General features: G+C 33.6%; 1 protein-coding gene across 1 annotated transcript; it reads right to left on the bottom strand.

Moving 5' to 3' along the window:
- Nucleotides 1-210: 210 nt before the first annotated feature.
- On the bottom strand, nt 211-10,913 carry LOC123907905 (protein NUCLEOLAR COMPLEX ASSOCIATED 4). The gene is made up of 14 exons (XM_045958366.1): nt 10,343-10,913; nt 10,139-10,212; nt 9,463-9,524; nt 9,311-9,362; nt 8,926-9,026; nt 8,126-8,169; nt 7,858-7,959; nt 5,340-5,398; nt 5,084-5,258; nt 3,037-3,210; nt 1,926-2,076; nt 1,287-1,344; nt 1,076-1,181; nt 211-762 (listed from the first exon to the last, which is right to left on the bottom strand). The coding sequence occupies exons 1-14, from the start codon at nt 10,799-10,801 to the stop codon at nt 565-567; spliced, it is 1,815 nt and encodes a 604-aa protein (XP_045814322.1). The 5' UTR covers nt 10,802-10,913; the 3' UTR covers nt 211-564.
- Between the last annotated feature and the right edge of the window lie 6,954 nt (nt 10,914-17,867).

Genomic DNA, 17,867 nt, shown 5'->3' with positions numbered 1-17,867 from the left:
AAACATTATACACTTTAAGGGTGGCGACCGCTTTGCCATGTACCTAGTTCAGTCCCTGCTGGTACATATCGACTTTTAAGAATTATATATTCATTTGAGACACCTAAAAATTGGACAAATTATTCCTATCAGCATGAGCTTAATTAACCTATAAAACATTTATTTCAAAGAGTTTAAGATTAAAGGGATTTAAAACTAGTACACATGATATTTATGATAATCAAACAGCACCTCATAATGACTACTATATTTCATGAGAGCTATACACAATGAGATCATTTGTTCCTTTAATTGCTAGAGATCACAAGAGTTTTGAATCTTTGATAGTTTAAAGGATCACTTGATAATGTAAATAAATATAATAATACTAAATAAATAGGACCAAGTTAATAAAGAACACAAAACTGGTATTTTTGGGTACACACTAATTGCCCCCATAGACTACAGAAATCCTCACTACAGTATCCAGTAATCCCATAAAGACTGCCCTCCATTAGAAGTTTTCTACTTTTCTCGGCAAAACCCTTAGCAAAAATTAATCATATACGTCAAACAATATCAGATTCACTGACACTCAATTCGTTGTCTTTTAGCGGAATGTTCCGGATCCAATAAATCTTTAGCAGCATTCTCGTTACTTTCGTTGATTTCGGAAGTTTCTTCACATTTGAAAGTCCAACCAGCAAAATCATTCTCTGAGAAGAGAGAGGACGGTGTTGTTTTGTAGAATGCTAGAGGAACCTGCTTCACCCTCCGTGTAATCTGCAATGCCGCAAGTTGTCCCCAGAAGATACAAAACGATGAGTATCAACACTCAACTTATTTTTAAGAATAAATATTTTTTTTTTTATCTCTACAACTTTAAAAATTTGTTATTCGTGTATCACAGGAAAAAGAAAAAAAAATTGACTAGTCACTAAAAAACACATTATTTTTCTGTCAAATGTGTGGACTAAAAATAAATGTTTGATAAACACAAAAATCATACATGTCAGAGCCAAATTTTAACCTATCTTATTATGCAAAAAATGTAGACACATTACTTTAAAGGAAGAAAAACAAAATGGAAATTCACCTCTGATCCAAGTATTGTTGCATAAGAAGCAGCACTAACATCACCAACATTAACATCACATGTTTTGCCCCTGACTGTCAAATCAGTTTCAAGAGACAAAGCGGATCTAAAAGTACAAGTAAAAGCATGTCAAAATCCACAAACACAGATTAAATATAAAACTGAAGAAAAGGAAAACAAGGAGTAATGTGCCAAAGATCAAAACACTTGCCGTGAAACAGGAGGACAGTAGTGGTGACGAGCTGTATCAATTTCCCAAAGAGAGCTTCCTGCTCCAAAGAAATCTTCATCAGCAAAACAAATATAGAACACAAATAGTTGACTCGAGATAAACTTAGGGACCCAATATTGTAAACTATGACCCAATATAGAACAGGACATGTGTGCGGAGCATATATATTTTATGTCTAATAGTATATCACCATAATAAAACATTGACGAGGGAAGCACTGTATTTGCCTTCATTAAGTTATATGTCAACATCATTGTTGACACTTAAATACAAGTATAAAAAGGTCATAATTATTTTGTATGTGTCGATCCTAATGTCATGCTTAATTTGTTTTTTTCTTGTTTATGAAACATCAAACAAACAAGCATGTGTGCATTCATGTATGGAAGTGCATTAAACAAGAGTCTGAAAAAAGCTAAACTTGAGCATATAACAATACATGTAAGATTAAATGGTCAAGCATAGCTTCTCTTACATCACACGGGATGAATAATAGTACACAAACTAATGAGACAAAAAAACAATCATGCAGTTTTCCAACTTTCACCAGGTTTGGTTTAGGAAAAATAACAGAATTCAGATTAGACTAGACAGCAGAGAACTTAAAGGGGTGCTCACTCATAGCGCCTGACTTCATAGGATCAGATTCATCAATGTTAAAATGGTCAATGCCTGATTTCTGGCAGGCCGTCGCACCAGTCTGGGGATTATCCAAGTTAGAAGCATTTACTTCATCGGTTTTATGACCACTGTCTTCATCAAAGTCTTCCTGTTCAAATATCAGAAATTAGCTCTCCAATTTATTTTTATTTTATTAAAAAATTAGCTCTCCAATTAAAACAGAAAGAAAGCAGTTATTTATTACACTGCAACACATATCCTAACCATTTTACCAGAGCAAAAAAAAATTCAAATTTACACAATCACACACATCCAACTTGAAAAGGGAAAAACAGGAGGTAAATACTGTCTCTGTTTAGTTTTCAATTAAAGTTCTGTAAATTCCATCCAAATATTAGATGAAGCAGATATTTTGTCTAATCAAAAAGTCCCCAAACAGAACCCAGTACTGGCTTTATGACTGCTAGAGTAAAAAAGAACCAAAAGAAGTAATAACTTCATGTGTAACATGCCTTAACATATAAGGGATCTGACAGTAGTATTTTGTATCAAACCAAAGTATATAATATATAAAACATGCACATTGCACATGCAATAAAAAGAGCATATGCTTTAGGTGTCCAATACTTCCACTCATGCCGAGAAGCATGGTCAAAAACCTGCAAAATCCAAAGGACAAAATAATACGGCATTGTATTTCAAACCAGAATGATCCTAAATGATTTCCTACAATTCACATCTGCCTAAGCAATCTAACAACAAGTTTCCTCCCTGGTTTGCCGGTGTGAGTGAACCAGTTATAGATCTGGTTTACGATTTAATCAGTTTGTTCGATTTTCAAAACGTTGACTAGACATACTTTAAAGTGAAATAATACTAAATAAGATGAAAAGAAAAGAATGTCCTGAACACAAAATATATATCATTTTCTAAATGGAAAAGTTTAAAATAAAAAGACCAACATTTCCAATACATTTGTTTCCCTTGGCCCCATATATTTTCATGTGATCCTAATTAACATTTCCAATACCAGAGAAGCAATCTAGAAAGCAAAACTTAGTAATGAATTAATTGCAAAAACAAAAGATAGAAAAGAGACTATCTTTACCCGGTGCACTAAACAGTTGACCGAAGGATGTCTACGCAAAATATTGTGAACCAGAGATGTAATAACCCATACACCAAAAGGTGGAACTAAAAGCGACAACCTACTCAATTTCTTTGCGAAGGATGCAGCCAGGTAAGCCGGAAGAAGGTTTGACTTTAGGCAAGAATCAAGAAGCTGCAAATAACAAATTGCATGTTGTCAGAAAAGAGAAAACAGCACACCCGATGGACATATATGCGTGAATATTTTTCTTATCATTCACTCTAGTGCTCTTTCATTTGAATATCTTTTGACTCTAATGCACAATTATTAGGGTTTTTCTTGTTCAGTTTGCAGAGAGGGTATAAAATGGGATAGTAATTTCAGTACTTTAATATTGAAATTTGGGTTATTCAGTTTGGAACCATTTGCTCAATAGAGATTCTATCCTGTAGAGCATTATCATTATTATGATTATGATATTCGGTTATTTTGGGCCTATTTTACATACTTATATTTTATTAATTTTTACTTGATTTTCATGGGCCAACGGTTATACTAGATAAAGGAGTACTCTAGGTTTATTGTTTTCCAAGAAATCGATTATAGGTTGGATGCAGTGTTATTACGTCCTTTAAGATTGATGCCAGCCTTCTGTCTTTGCTCTTTCTTTATTGATAAAGGATCCTTCAATCTCATTCCATATACATCTATGCACCTAATAGAACTTTTCTTTTAACCCCTCTCCTAGAAAAGAAAATGCCATTCAAACTGAGTAAACATTTATCTGATAAATTTAGTATGCAGCACCAATCTTCAAAATATCTCTCTAATCATTTCAATTAATAAAATGTCTCTCTAATCAAACTAGACCCATTGAAGAGTGCACCTGTAAAGCATGCAACATGATTCAGAGCAGATTCATCCTTGATCAGTCATAATGGGACCCAATCGTCATTGTAAAAAAAAATTATATACTTCATCCGTTTCATATTAGATGTAGATTAAAGTTATGCACACTTCTTAAAAAATCATTTAGTATATTAATTTCCATGATATAATAAGCATTGTTGACTAAAATACTTTTATTAATAAAGTGGTTAGTAGAGTAGCTCAGTGGATTGAGATACAAGAAATAAGCGTATTAGTGGGGAAAGGTAATAAATGTTGCATTGGAATTCTAAAATAAAAAATACCAAAGGCACTTTGGGAACCCTATCATAAAAGCTAGCTATCACGGGGGAGAAACAAGCAGAAGTACTCCACCAAACATCGGATACTACTCGATGTGGGGCTTTGGGGCCGTATAATACCCGAGTCCCTATCATAGCACCGCTCTTGAGAGCCGATGTCTGGGCGGATACACTCTACGATGTCCTTCTTTTGGATCTGCTCCCCCTACCCCTCCCCACACCCGCAGGTAAGCCTTTTTGGCACACCAACAACCGCCTCTGGTACCAATGATAAGCACCCAAGCTATCAAGGGGGGAAGAACCAAGCACTCAAATACTAGACCTAGTATCTCATACTACTTGATGTGGGACTTAGACACCTCAAAATACCAAGTCCCGACAAACAATGAGACAAGAAATATTCCAAAAGTGATACTTGGTATAAGATAGAGGGAGAATGATTTTCCCAGTGATAGGCTCAAATGGTATACTAATTTCCTTTTTCATAATTTAGCTAACGATGCATTTTATTCTATACATACAGAAGTTTGTGGGATAGAATATGTTATTTATTTAAGTAAATTAAATCACCTCTATTGGATAGAAGTTAGGTTTTATCACCTGTAGCTTAAGGGATGAGTCGGAGGAATTCGAGAAGTGAAATTTACGCTGTAGTCCTATTAGTAGCTACTTAAGTCATCTAAAAATTTGCCATGTCAACATACTTAGATCATAATTATCCAGACTAGCATATTAAAGTTACATTTAAAATATAAATAACTTCATACATCAGTAACATATCATTGCACAACTGAACTGATGACATTATTTTTGCTTGATATTCCCCTTTGGTTACTTTTTACATGTATGTAACGAAGTGATTTTATAATCTTTACCTCGAAAAACCTTGCACGATGTTTTGCCATGAAGATAGATGGAACTAATAGTGCATAAAGTTTTTCATAGAAATTCGGGTATTCCAATCCATGCTCCATCATTAGGACAAAAAGGCTATTAAGAGCCATCACACTGACTACACCACCAACATCATATGACCTTGTTAAGAAATCACTGCACACAAAAAAGCAACATATGAGACTCAACATCTAGTTACCATAACAAAATGTCAATTTCTGTAGCACAAATGTTTACCATAACATGATGGGATTAGACAGATGAGGAAACACTGCTTGGTGAAGGTTAACAAGGACCTAATAAAAAGAACAATGTAGCTCACAAAATCAAAAAGGAGAAAAACTTACAGAAATGTATAATAATGTAATTCCATTCAAATAAACAGGACATAAAAACAAGAATGTGAATTTACGTCTATATATATATATATATATATGTATGTATAGAATTCACCCTATATCAATCACCACTATAACACATAGGATTCACTATATCACATAAAATGAATGTTGTCAAAGGGCTCTTTTTTAGTCCATTGCATTCAAATAGATACAAAATGTGCACATTATATAAAAATTGAACTTTGAGTGATACAATGAATTTGTGAGAGAGTGAGTAGGCAGAGATTAATACGAGAAGCCACATCAAAGAAAATCAATTTGGACTTAAGCCGGGGAAATCAACTATAAAAGTAATATACCTGCTATACAAATTGATTAAAGGATACAGGAGAAATCAAGAAGACATACATATGGTTTTCATTGAATATAGAAAAAATGTATAATAGAGTATCTAGAGTTTGTTTAAGGCTTTAGAGAAGGAAATAGTTCGCATATTGTTAAGAATGGTTTAAAGACAAATGCTACTCCCTCTAGTCCTAATTATAAGAAAAGATTCACTTTTTAGATACACTCAAAATTTGATGTATCTAGACTATAATATAGACAAGATACATCAAACTTTCAATGTATCTAAACAGTGAATCTTTTCTTATAATTAGGACCGGAGGGAGTATATCTTTAAAAAAATACATAGTAGGGATTTACGGCATTGATTGTTCCATGTAGCCAACCCCGCCAATTGGAAAATTGCTTGAATGTTGTCCTGATAAATGTTGTCCCGATTAGTCTAGTCAACAATAAATCTATTCAAACATCCCTCTGCTTCTTCCAATAATAAAATGTACAGCAGAAAATCCATCCCAACAAACAACAATATCCCTTTTGTGAAGTTATAAAATCAATAAGAAAATTTTGTCAAAAAAAAAATCAATAAGAAAATAAATGTTGCATCCTAAAGTTTGAATAGAGCAGCTTTGAAGTGTCATGGCGCAATACAATATTAAGTACAGAGGACCAATTTGACCATAGAAGCAGTTTAGTTTTTTTGTTGATTTACTTTTGACATGCATAATATACATAAATCCCAACACACCAAAAACATTCCTGTAACTTGGTAGTCCTATAACTGCTATAAGTATGTTTTGATTTTAACAGAGTTTTTGACACAGACTTAAAGTTAAGCTTCAAAAGATTGCATGGGGTCTAATAGAGACTGAGAATCTGTTTGGTTGGAGAATGTAAGGAGGGATTATTTTAAGCTTTAGTTGTTTGGTTCAATTTTCTGAATGGAGAAAGGGGCGGAGGAAAATTCCTCCTAACTCCTAAGCCAAATTTATCTCCCATCAAAAGTAGGAGAATTTAAAAGCCATAATGTTCTAAAAAAAGTAGACTTAAATATGCATTTACTTAATGTGCCATTAAATATTTCAAGGGTAAAAAATAAAAATATGTTTTCCCCTCCATTAAAACCCTCTCCTCCTCTTGGTGATCCAAACACAACACATATTCCGAATTTCTTCGCTCCCCTCCATAGAACCAAACACGCCCTTAAGGGAAAATAAAATATCTTCTATCCAAAACAAGAAAGGATGATGAACAGGTGGTTACGTCTTCAAGCTGGTAGGGACTCATGATTAAGATGACAGTAAAAAGAATTGGAGGGGCATTAAGAACACATCAACCTCTAGAAAAGACGCTAATATTCAGTTTGAAAGCACAACTTCTAGTGGTTAAAGAAAGAAACTTAATGCCATGTTTATCGATAGTGTATTTTTAAAACAAAAAATATGAGTGGGAGAGCCTTGGTGGAACGGTTGGAGTTGCTATTGTGTGACTAGGCCATACGTTCGAGTCAAGAAATAAAAAGTCTAGCAAATGAAAGATAAGGCTTCCTACTATAGACAATGGGTTTGAGTTTGTCCCTTCCTACTTATTAACCGACAATGGATTTGAGTTTGGCCTTTCATTGAACCCTGCCAAGACAGGAGCATTAATAGCAAAAAAATGTCCACACACTTGTATAGTTGTATACAAAGTGGAAGTTACTTGGGAAAATGTTTTCTACTTCCATTTACACTTTTAATTATGAAAATACCACATTGATTAAACTTGATTTCTTATTTTCAAAGATCGGTTAGTAAACAAAATGAAAACAAGGTGGCCTATATGTAAAATAAGAAATGAACACAACATATCATACCAAACAAATGCTATACACAGTCCATATTTTAATAAATTTTAACTTGCATTCTCAAGAAAGAGCATATCTGTAAAATATTACCATAGTACGCTGTGCCATACAATAGTAGACATTATATCCTATATATTAATGAAAACATCCGCTTCAATTTCCAGAATATAAAGGCAACCCGCAACCATATTGAGATTTCAAAATGCATGCACTTGCAAATTACCTCTTTGTACACATCTAGCGGAAGTGGCAATCTAAGATATGCAATCCAAGCTTTAGTAAATTTTAACTTCATCTTTTTCGCAAGTCTGGCAGCAGACAATACCTACATGCATAAGAATTAAGATAATGGATATGTAAAAGTGATGATGTAGACAAATAACTACTGCAGTTCTGAAATGAAAACATGTTTTAGTACAGGACAGATTCATTTAAACAGAGAAGAAAATCACAATGAAATCCAAGGATAAAAGATCCTCAATAATACTTACATTATTGTTACGCTTCTTGGACTTCAGCTGCTTATCATCCGCATCTACAGAAAGCATTTTATGATCACTTTCTTTGGAAAATTAACCAAATTACAAAAATATAAATGTACACATCAATTTTTTCTTACAACAAGAATAACCAAGCCTAATCCCACTAATATATGTCAAAGTGAAGGAAAAGAACGAATATCTTTCATGTATCCACGTGATTTATCTACTTTTCTGAAAATAATGGGGGAAAATGGATCTCTTCACAAGAGATAAAATCTCCTATAATGATAATGAATTGTCTAATTATTGGAGCTACACTAATAAAGAAAAAAGAAAGAAACTAAGCAAAGGATATATCCATATATTTCGGACTTATATTTTTAAAAATAATAAAAAAATGGAAAAATCTATACCAAAAATTGGTTCATGTAAAAATGGATGTATTGGTTCCATAAGCATCCTCGTAAAATACCAAAGGGAGTTATTTATGTTCAAGCTAGTTTCATTTCAACAATACCATTGTAACTGTTACAGATGTTTGAGGTCGGGTGATTTATTGGTCCTCCGCCGGTTCTTGTGGATTCAAAGGCAGGCGGAGGGATGCAGTTCAGCTATATATTTGGATCAATGAAAGCCATAAGGCTTTATTGATTCTAAACATACTTCTAACTTAATCTAAAAAGTAGTATTTTGCGCAAATTCCTAAAGAAAAAGTAAAAGAAAAGTAGAGCTAAATAGTGGATTACATGCATGAATATATGTCTAGAGACAAGGTTTTCATTATGAAATATAAATTTGTAAGCAGTCACCTGATACACTCCACATTTCAAAATCAGATGTGTCATCTGATTTTTCAGGAGGGGGAACATGTGATATGGTGTAGTACATATTGTGGATGACGCTCTCAATACTGCAAAAAGTACATGTTCAAGTTATCAATAGAACTTAATAAATACATTTTCACTAAATTATACATCTAGTTTCAAAACAAGGACCAAGTCTGCCTGGCAGAAATATTAGAACTGTTTTCTTGCATTATACGATGAGTTTATAAGCAAAATATATCGCTTATAGCATATTGCATGACATGGCATGTCATTTTTTGTGTAAAATAAACAAGATATTGATCATTTAAAACCAACAACCATAATCTGAGAGTAAAGAATAGAAGTAACCAGTGGCTATAGGTCTTACTTTGAGCACAATTGACTTTCATCGGTGCCATCTGCACTTGCAGTTTTATCATCTAACAAGGATAAGAAAATGAGTTATCCAATGAGAATACCCAAATATTTGCATGTGAAAAAATGGAAGATTAAGAAAAGCAAGCTAAGGAAGATAATCACCTGAAACATCTTTTCCTTCCAAATTTCTAGCGAGCTTTTCTAGGCTTATGAATGTAAAATAACTGCACCAAGTAACAAAATGATTCAGTAAAAAAGAAACGGTTTATCATAAACCCACACAAAACAAGAGTGAAGTAGGGAAATCAAATCACTGAATCGCGGACCAACAAAGGCCCTGGTTGGATAAACAATTTATCATATAAGTATGTCATTTATATTAAAAATTTGATTAAAAAAGATAAAAACAATGGCAAACGTCTTTTATATAAGTTAAAAGCTGGTTTTATAAGCTATCATGGGGAGCTTATGGAAATAAACCAAAACCAGTTCATGGACATATCACATGTTGTTTCTATAAGCTCTCTCAAATAGTCTCACAAGTGTATATGCTAGCAGAAATAATCCAATCAAACTCAAATTTATGATAAGAACTTCCCTACTATAAAAGGGAGTCCGTCCTATGAAACACTAACATAGACATGGACACCAACACCGAAAATAAGTTGAAAAAAAAAAATAATAATATAATTCAATGTAATCGTATGTTTTGGTGGCGTGTCAGACACCTGAACACGCCTAATCCGAGGAGTATATGTGCTTCTTGATAGTTAACAAATCATACAAGACAAATGCAAAGTTAACATGGAAAAACCCCAAGGAAGCATAATAATCATACCGGACATCGATATACTTGAAATACTTTGATGTTAGTAAATCAATCAAAAATTCAGCAGGACCAGTAGAGTGAATCTGCAAAAAGCCAGCCAATAATAAACCAAACAAATTAAACAACAATAGAAATCAACATTAATCAAACTAGAGCACAAAAATAAATTAAAAAAAGTAAGATTACAATTAGAATTAGAATAAAATAACTTACAATGCTACGAAGAATTCTATTATATAAAGAAGAATGAAAAGTTCCACCATTAGCAACCTTAACAAACTCCATCAAAGTATCCAACACAACTTCCTTAAGAGTTTCATCAGATTTATCCGATACAAGAACATCGATAAGCGACTTAAGAAACTCATCGAACTTGGAACGGAGCCAAGTGAGGTAAATGAATTTGGATTGGTCACCGTCGTCGGAGGCGGAGGCAGTGGCGGTTGAGGAAGGAAGTTGAGGGAGTTCAGTAAGGAAGAAAGCATGAAGAGAGAGAAGCGATTCGAGGATATGGTGAGGTGGAGAAGAAGGTGAAACAACGGTGAGAAGAATAGGGAGGTTGTTGATTTTTGATGTTGATGAGAGTAATTCGTTTCCTAGGGTTTTCAGTTCTTCGATGCCGTATTGCTTTGTGGTTTTGTTCTTCTTGTTCCTCTTCGATGGAGTTGCCATGGTTTGTTCACTTTTTTAACTATGCAACAATGAAGGTTAGCGCTAGCTATCTTTCATTCATCAGGGTTTAGAACGGAAAAAGGACAAGAGTTTTTTTGTTTGGGCCTGGGTTGCTTCTTGGGTCAAGTCTGTTTCAAGCCCATATTAATGTGCATGTTTTCTCTCCCGGCCCCCCACATTTCTTTTCTACCCCTGAATTTCCGTTTTTGCGGTTTATACGAATTTTTTTGTCATACTAAAAAATTTTGGTTAATATAAACCGAAATATTGTGTTCCAAATTTTATTCCAGATTTCCTGCATAAATTTTGCATGAGACCCTCAACTTCCACAATTTATTTAAAATACTAAACGATGTCCGATTTGAGTAAACGACCACTCGTTGGAAAGCTTAGGGTGTCAAGAATACAAATATAATTTATTTTTTTTTAGGTTTAACTATCCAATTGGTTCATTTTGACCAAATAATGGGTACTGGTACAGAAACAGAGCATAAACTTTTCTCAAACTTGTAGGTAGATTTTCTCATACAATACTTAATGAAATTTAACAATTCTGGTGTCAATAGTGTAGTAAATTTTGTCTTCTTTACCCTAGATTAAAAATCATTATAATACGACTTATATTCAGAGAGATATGCTAAATTTACCACAGGTAGCTCTACACGAATTTTCACATAAATCTTTCTTCTTTTTGGGGGTAACTTTATGTTATTTCGGTTTATATAAACCGAATTTTTTTTCCATGTTTAAAAACTTTGGTTCGTAAAAATCGAAGTTTGTTGGCAAAAATTTTTCAAACCGCAAGGGGCAAGATTTTTGGGAGGTATAAAAAAAAGGCGGGGGGTCGGGAGAGAAATCATCTTAATGTGTCTCGAAAAAATTTCAAAATATTTCAAGTTCAGCATAAACTCAGTGATAAGATAATATTTTAATCTTATTAGACTTTTGACTTGTGCATCTCTACTAAAATAACATACGGAGTAATAAAAATTAATATAAATATACCAACAATGAATTGGTTCAAATGATAATCTCCTTAAGCACCTAGCTAATCTCATGATGTAAATAGGCTTTTTATGGCTATGTTTGTTGTTTTTTGATACTTTGGGCTGGATCCTAGCGATCACCTTGTACCTATGGTTTTTGAATTAATCAAAGTATTTTTTTGGTTCAAAAAAAAAAAAGATATCATGACTCGTGCATATAGGAAAAAATCAATTGGAGAGAAAAACAAATCTTGTGTGCCCCACGGATTCTTTGACGGAGATTAGTCATCGATATTATGGTAACCCAAAAAAATCAATAAAAATACAATATTAAAATTAAAATCGTCCATATATGATTTCTAAGAGAATTTACAAATATAAAAATATAAATTGGGTTAATTACTGTTTGGTCCCTTAATTAATTTGTAGGCGTTTTGTTCCGTTGATTAATAAGCATTACGACTTGATCACTTAAGTTTATCTCCATAAGTCAAAAAGGTCTTTTCCACTATTTTCTAGCCTCAAATGTATAAGGTGGACCAACATTTATGATTTGATGACTTAAGTTACCTCCATAAGCCAAAAAGGTCTTGTTCATGAACTAATTCATAAAAATTCATCATATTCATCATTTAATTCAAAAAAGAAAAAAAATATAGTTTCATCTTTTCCGACTAGCACAATTGATAGTGAGAATGGATTGAACATGTACTTGAACCCAAGGGTACATGGTGATGGTTTTTTGCAAGTGTACAAAATCGTTCAAGTAATAAAGTAGTTATCGTCTCCACAAGGATTGCGTCAAAGCGACTAGTTTCGTTTAGGAATTATGATAGTTTTGCTTTCGCTTTATTTGTTTGAAAATTGTTTTGAGACAGAATTAGATAATATAAGACTAAAGATAAAAGAAAGAGTTTAAGATGATAAAAGTAGATTAAGTGCTTTCGAATCCCTTCCCTTTCCCTACTTGGTAACATGTTATTATATTTCACAATTCAAATTAAGTCTTGTTCATCACGACGAATTAACTGTTATGTAGTAATGATCACTCATGTGTTTTATTACCCTATAGAACGTTAATTCAAAAAGTCACAACCGCAAAACTACGGATCCCTAAAATAGCCCGCAAGTTACGTATCCCTACAATAACCCTGTTGAATAATTATCATCAATTCGAATATCAAAAGAATCTCCCAAAAACAATCGATATCTAGAACAATTTCACTAATACGTATACTAATGAAAAGCATTAAACATGGATGATAATTAAATAATTAATAAAGACGAAATTGCAATAATATAATAACCAATTACATGGATCAAGTAGTTCTAGGGAAGTTCATCTACTCAACCTAACCTAAAGGAACTTAGCTACTATTAAGCATATTGAACAATAAAGAAAACATGCATTAAAATAACCTCGATTCCTTGCGTGGAAGTTTCGTCTCCCGATGGTGGGGGAGAGTTGAGAGCTCCTTAGCCCTCCTGGCTCCTCCTCCTTTGCTCCTTAGAGAGCTTATAGTTCACTGAACTTCTGAATGAATAATTGTGAAGGATGAGAGCTCTATTTATAGTATTTTGACGTTTTTGGGCTATTCCATCGTATCTATTGTATCCCATCGTGGCCACGATTGTCCCAACGTTGGTATCATCGTACCACGATAATACCAACGTTGGTACGATGGTCTGTTTCTACCTTGGCGGCCAAGTTGCCTTCTCATTGTGGCACGATGCAATCCCAACATTGGTATGATAGGTCTGTTTCTTTCTTGGAAGCTGATAGACTAATTGCAAATATACAATTATCGTCAAGTAGTATTTAAAATATCGATCCACGAGGATTGTGACTATTCTATCAACTCAACTATGTCTAAAAATATGTTTTCCCCTCCATTAAAACCCTCTCCTCCTCTTGGTGATCCAAACACAACACAAATTCCGAATTTCTTCGCTCCCCTGCATAGAACCAAACACACCCTTTAAGGGAAAACAAAATATCTTCTATCCAAAGCAAGAAAGGATGATGAACAGGTGGTTACGTCTTCAAGCTGGTAGGGACTCATGATTAAGATGACAGTAAAAAGAATTGGAGGGGCATTAAGAACACATCAACCTCTAGAAAAGACACTAATATTCAGTTTGAAAGCACAACTTCTAGTGGTTAAAGAAATAAACTTATTGCCATGTTTATCGATAGTGTATTTTTAAAACAAAAAATATGAATGGGAGAGCCTTGGTGGAACGGTTGGAGTTGTTATTGTGTGACTAGGTCATACTGTTAAGATAAGTCAAATATTCTGTTAACTAAATTAGGCATTGAAATATTATGTTAGCTGTAAATTAGTCAATTGTACAGGGTAATGTTAATTGGCAGCTGTCATTCCCTTAATAGAAGAGGAATTATAGGGACTCTTGTGTATATATGTTGTATTACTCTATGAATAAAATATAATGAAATTATTCTCTGAAACTTTTCTATACATACGTTCGAGTCAAGAAATAAAAAGTCTAGCAAATGAAAGACAAGGCTTCCTACTATAGATAATGGGTTTGAGTTTGTCCCTTCCTACTTATTGACCGACAATGGATCTGAGTTTGGCCTTTCATTGAACCCTGCCAAGACAGGAGCATTAATAGCAAACAAATGTCCACACACTTGTATAGTTGTATACAAAGTGGAAGTTACTTGGGAAAATGTTTTCTACTTCCATTTACACTTTTAATTATGAAAATACCACATTGATTGAACTTGATTTCTTATTTTCAAAGATCGGTTAGTAAACAAAATGAAAACAAGGTGGCCTATAAGTAAAATAAGAAATGAACACAACATATCATACCAAACAAATGCTATACACAGTCCATATTTTAATAAATTTCAACTTGCATTCTCAAGAAAGAGCATATCTGTAAAATATTACCATAGTACGCTGTGCCATACAATAGTAGACATTATATCCTATATATTAATGAAAACATCCGCTTCAATTTCCAGAATATAAAGGCAACCAGCAACCATATTGAAATTTCACATGCATGCACTTGCAAATTACCTCTTTGTACACATCTAGTGGAAGTGTCAATCTAAGATATGCAAGCTTTAGTAAATTTTAACTTCATCTTTTTCGCAAGTCTGCCAGCAGACTGTTAGATAATAATAAATACGGGCTTATGTTATTGGGCCTTTAAAGCTTTTAGGTTAGTATAGTCCATTAAGTTCTACTATATATGTTTACTTGTAACTTTCATTATGTCAAGTTAGTGCAATGTAAACCCTAGCCTCTTTTGCTCCTTTTCTATTTCTCTCTTTGATTAATTGTGTAGTTAACATGGTATCTAGAGCATGGTTTGATCCTCCTTGAAAAGATTCCTAGCTTCCGTTGTTGGGTTCCCAAAAAAAAAGTTGGGAATGTGTTTGTTTTTGTCTTTGTTGATTCATTTTATCTGATTTGTATACCATTGTGTCTCCGCTGCTAACAAAAAAAAATTGGAACGCAAGTTGTGATGGTGGGTCTGAAGATTGTTGGTTCTTAGAATTGCATTGCAAAGGTAACCTTTTGATTTGTGTGAGTTTTCTTTCTACCGGTTGTCGTTAAATAGGCATACACTTTGATTTGGGACTGTGAGTAATTAGTAGAGAAATATAGCATATGTTGATGGTATCTTTGTTGGAGCTTTTGAATTTGTCTTGAAGAATTTTAGTAAGGTGTTGGAGTTTCTTTTTCTCCACTGTGTTTGATAATTGCTTAAGCTAGATTGTTGATTGGTTGGTTGGTTGATAAAGTAGGCAACCCATTTGTTATGTTTTCATGATTTTGGGTAGTTTATATCTTTATGGCTGTTGGGAATGAAAATGAATGAATCAGTTGTTTGTGAAGCAATATCTTATGGTGTTTCTTTTGGATAATTTGGTAAGTTAAGATAGTGCTTCTAAGGTGTTTGTGAAAAGTTCTCATTGAAGAAAGATTTAAATTTTTGGCCACCACTCGTGTCTATAATTGTCTTCTTCTCTGTGGCTCTTTGTTATGGTATTAGTTGGTTTGATTTTGCAGTTTGGTTGAATTTGAATTTGTTTGATTTGATTTTGTTTGGTTCCATTTAGATTGGTCTATTTGGTTTGTTTGGTTTGGCTCTGGTTGATTGACCATCTCGTGTCAATTCTTCTGTTTGATTATTCCTCTCTATTGACTTTCTTTTTGTTTGATTCCTCCTCTCTGTTGAATTCTTCTATTTGGTTTGTTTCTCTCCCAGTGGCTTCTTCTGATTGATTGCTTCTGTCTGTTGATTCTTCTTATTGATTGTCTCTCTCTACTTGATGTATTCTGTTTGATTGATTTTCTTTTCTATTGATTCTTCTGATTGATTGTACTTCTCCCCCTATTGATTCTTTTGAATGATTGCACCACTTCTCGCTATTGATTGTTCTGATTGATTGCATTGCACTTCTCCCTAATGGTTTCTTCACTTTGATTGCTTCTCTCCCTATTGGTTCTGTTTGGTTGTTTGGTTCTCTCTCTATTCTTCTGTATTATTAGTTCTATCTGATGATTTCTTTTGTCTGATTGTTTCCCTCCGATAATTTCTTATGTTTGCTTCTCTCTGATGATTGTTTGGTCTGAGTTCTGTATGATTACTCCTCTTTGTTGATTTTCTTATGTCTAATTGCTGCTCTCTGCCAATTTTCTTCTGTTTGATTGATCTTCTCGCCCTATTAGTTCTTTTGTTTGGTTGCTCATCTCTCTATTTGTTCTTCTGCTTGGTTGCTTCTCTCTCTATTTGGTTTGGTTATTCTCTCTACATTGGATGGTTTGATTTGGATCAATTTGGATTGGAACAATTTGGTTTGGTTTGTTGTTTGGTTTGGTTTTGTTGATGCTCCTCTATACAATGGTTCGTCTCATTGGTTGTTGGATTGCTCTCTATTGGATATGAATTGTGATATTAGTTGGATTAGATTGATAAGTTATTGGAATAATTTTGTAACAAGCTTAAAACTCAGTAAGTTTTAGCTTGAGGGGTAGCATTAAGGAGTTTATATTATTATGTTTTTCATTTTGTTTGACAAACTCTCGATGCTTCTTGTTGTTGCATCGTGAGTTTGAGGGTAGGTGTTAGATAATAATAAATATGGGCTTATGTTATTGGGCCTTTAAAGCTTTTAGGTTAGTATAGTCCATTAAGTTCTACTATATATGTTTACTTGTAACTTTCATTATGTCAAGTTAGTGCAATGTAAACCCTAGCCTCTTTTGCTCCTTTTCTAATTCTCTCTTTGATTAATTGTGTAGTTAACATGGTATCTAGAGCATGGTTTGATCCTCCTTGAAAAGATTCCTAGCTTCCGTTGTTGGGTTCCCAAAAAAAAAAGTTGGGAATGTGTTTGTTTTTGTTTTTGTTGATTCATTTTATCTGATTTGTATACCATTGTGTCTCCGCTGCTAACAAAAAAAATTGGAACGCAAGTTGTGATGGTGGGTCTGAAGATTGTTGGTTCTTAGAATTGCATTGCAAAGGTAACCTTTTGATTTGTGTGAGTTTTCTTTCTACCGGTTGTCGTTAAATAGGCATACACTTTGATTTGGGACTGTGAGTAATTAGTAGAGAAATATAGCATATGTTGATGGTATCTTTGTTGGAGCTTTTGAATTTGTCTTGAAGAATTTTAGTAAGGTGTTGGAGTTTCTTTTTCTCCACTGTGTTTGATAATTGCTTCAGCTAGATTGTTGATTGATTGGTTGGTTGATAAAGTAGGCAACCCATTTGTTATGTTTTCATGATTTTGGGTAGTTTATATCTTTATGGCTGTTGGGAATGAAAATGAATGAATCAGTTGTTTGTGAAGCAATATCTTATGGTGTTTCTTTTGGATAATTTGGTAAGTTAAGATAGTGCTTCTAAGGTGTTTGTGAAAAGTTCTCATTGAAGAAAGATTTAAATTTTTGGCCACCACTCGTGTCTATAATTGTCTTCTTCTCTGTGGCTCTTTGTTATGGTATTAGTTGGTTTGATTTTGCAGTTTGATTGAATTTGAATTTGTTTGATTTGATTTTGTTTGGTACCATTTAGATTGGTCTATTTGG

This window comes from Trifolium pratense, linkage group LG1, assembly GCF_020283565.1.
Source record: "Trifolium pratense cultivar HEN17-A07 linkage group LG1, ARS_RC_1.1, whole genome shotgun sequence".
Taxonomy (NCBI): Eukaryota; Viridiplantae; Streptophyta; class Magnoliopsida; order Fabales; family Fabaceae; genus Trifolium; species Trifolium pratense.
This window is presented reverse-complemented; position numbering and strand designations above follow the sequence as displayed.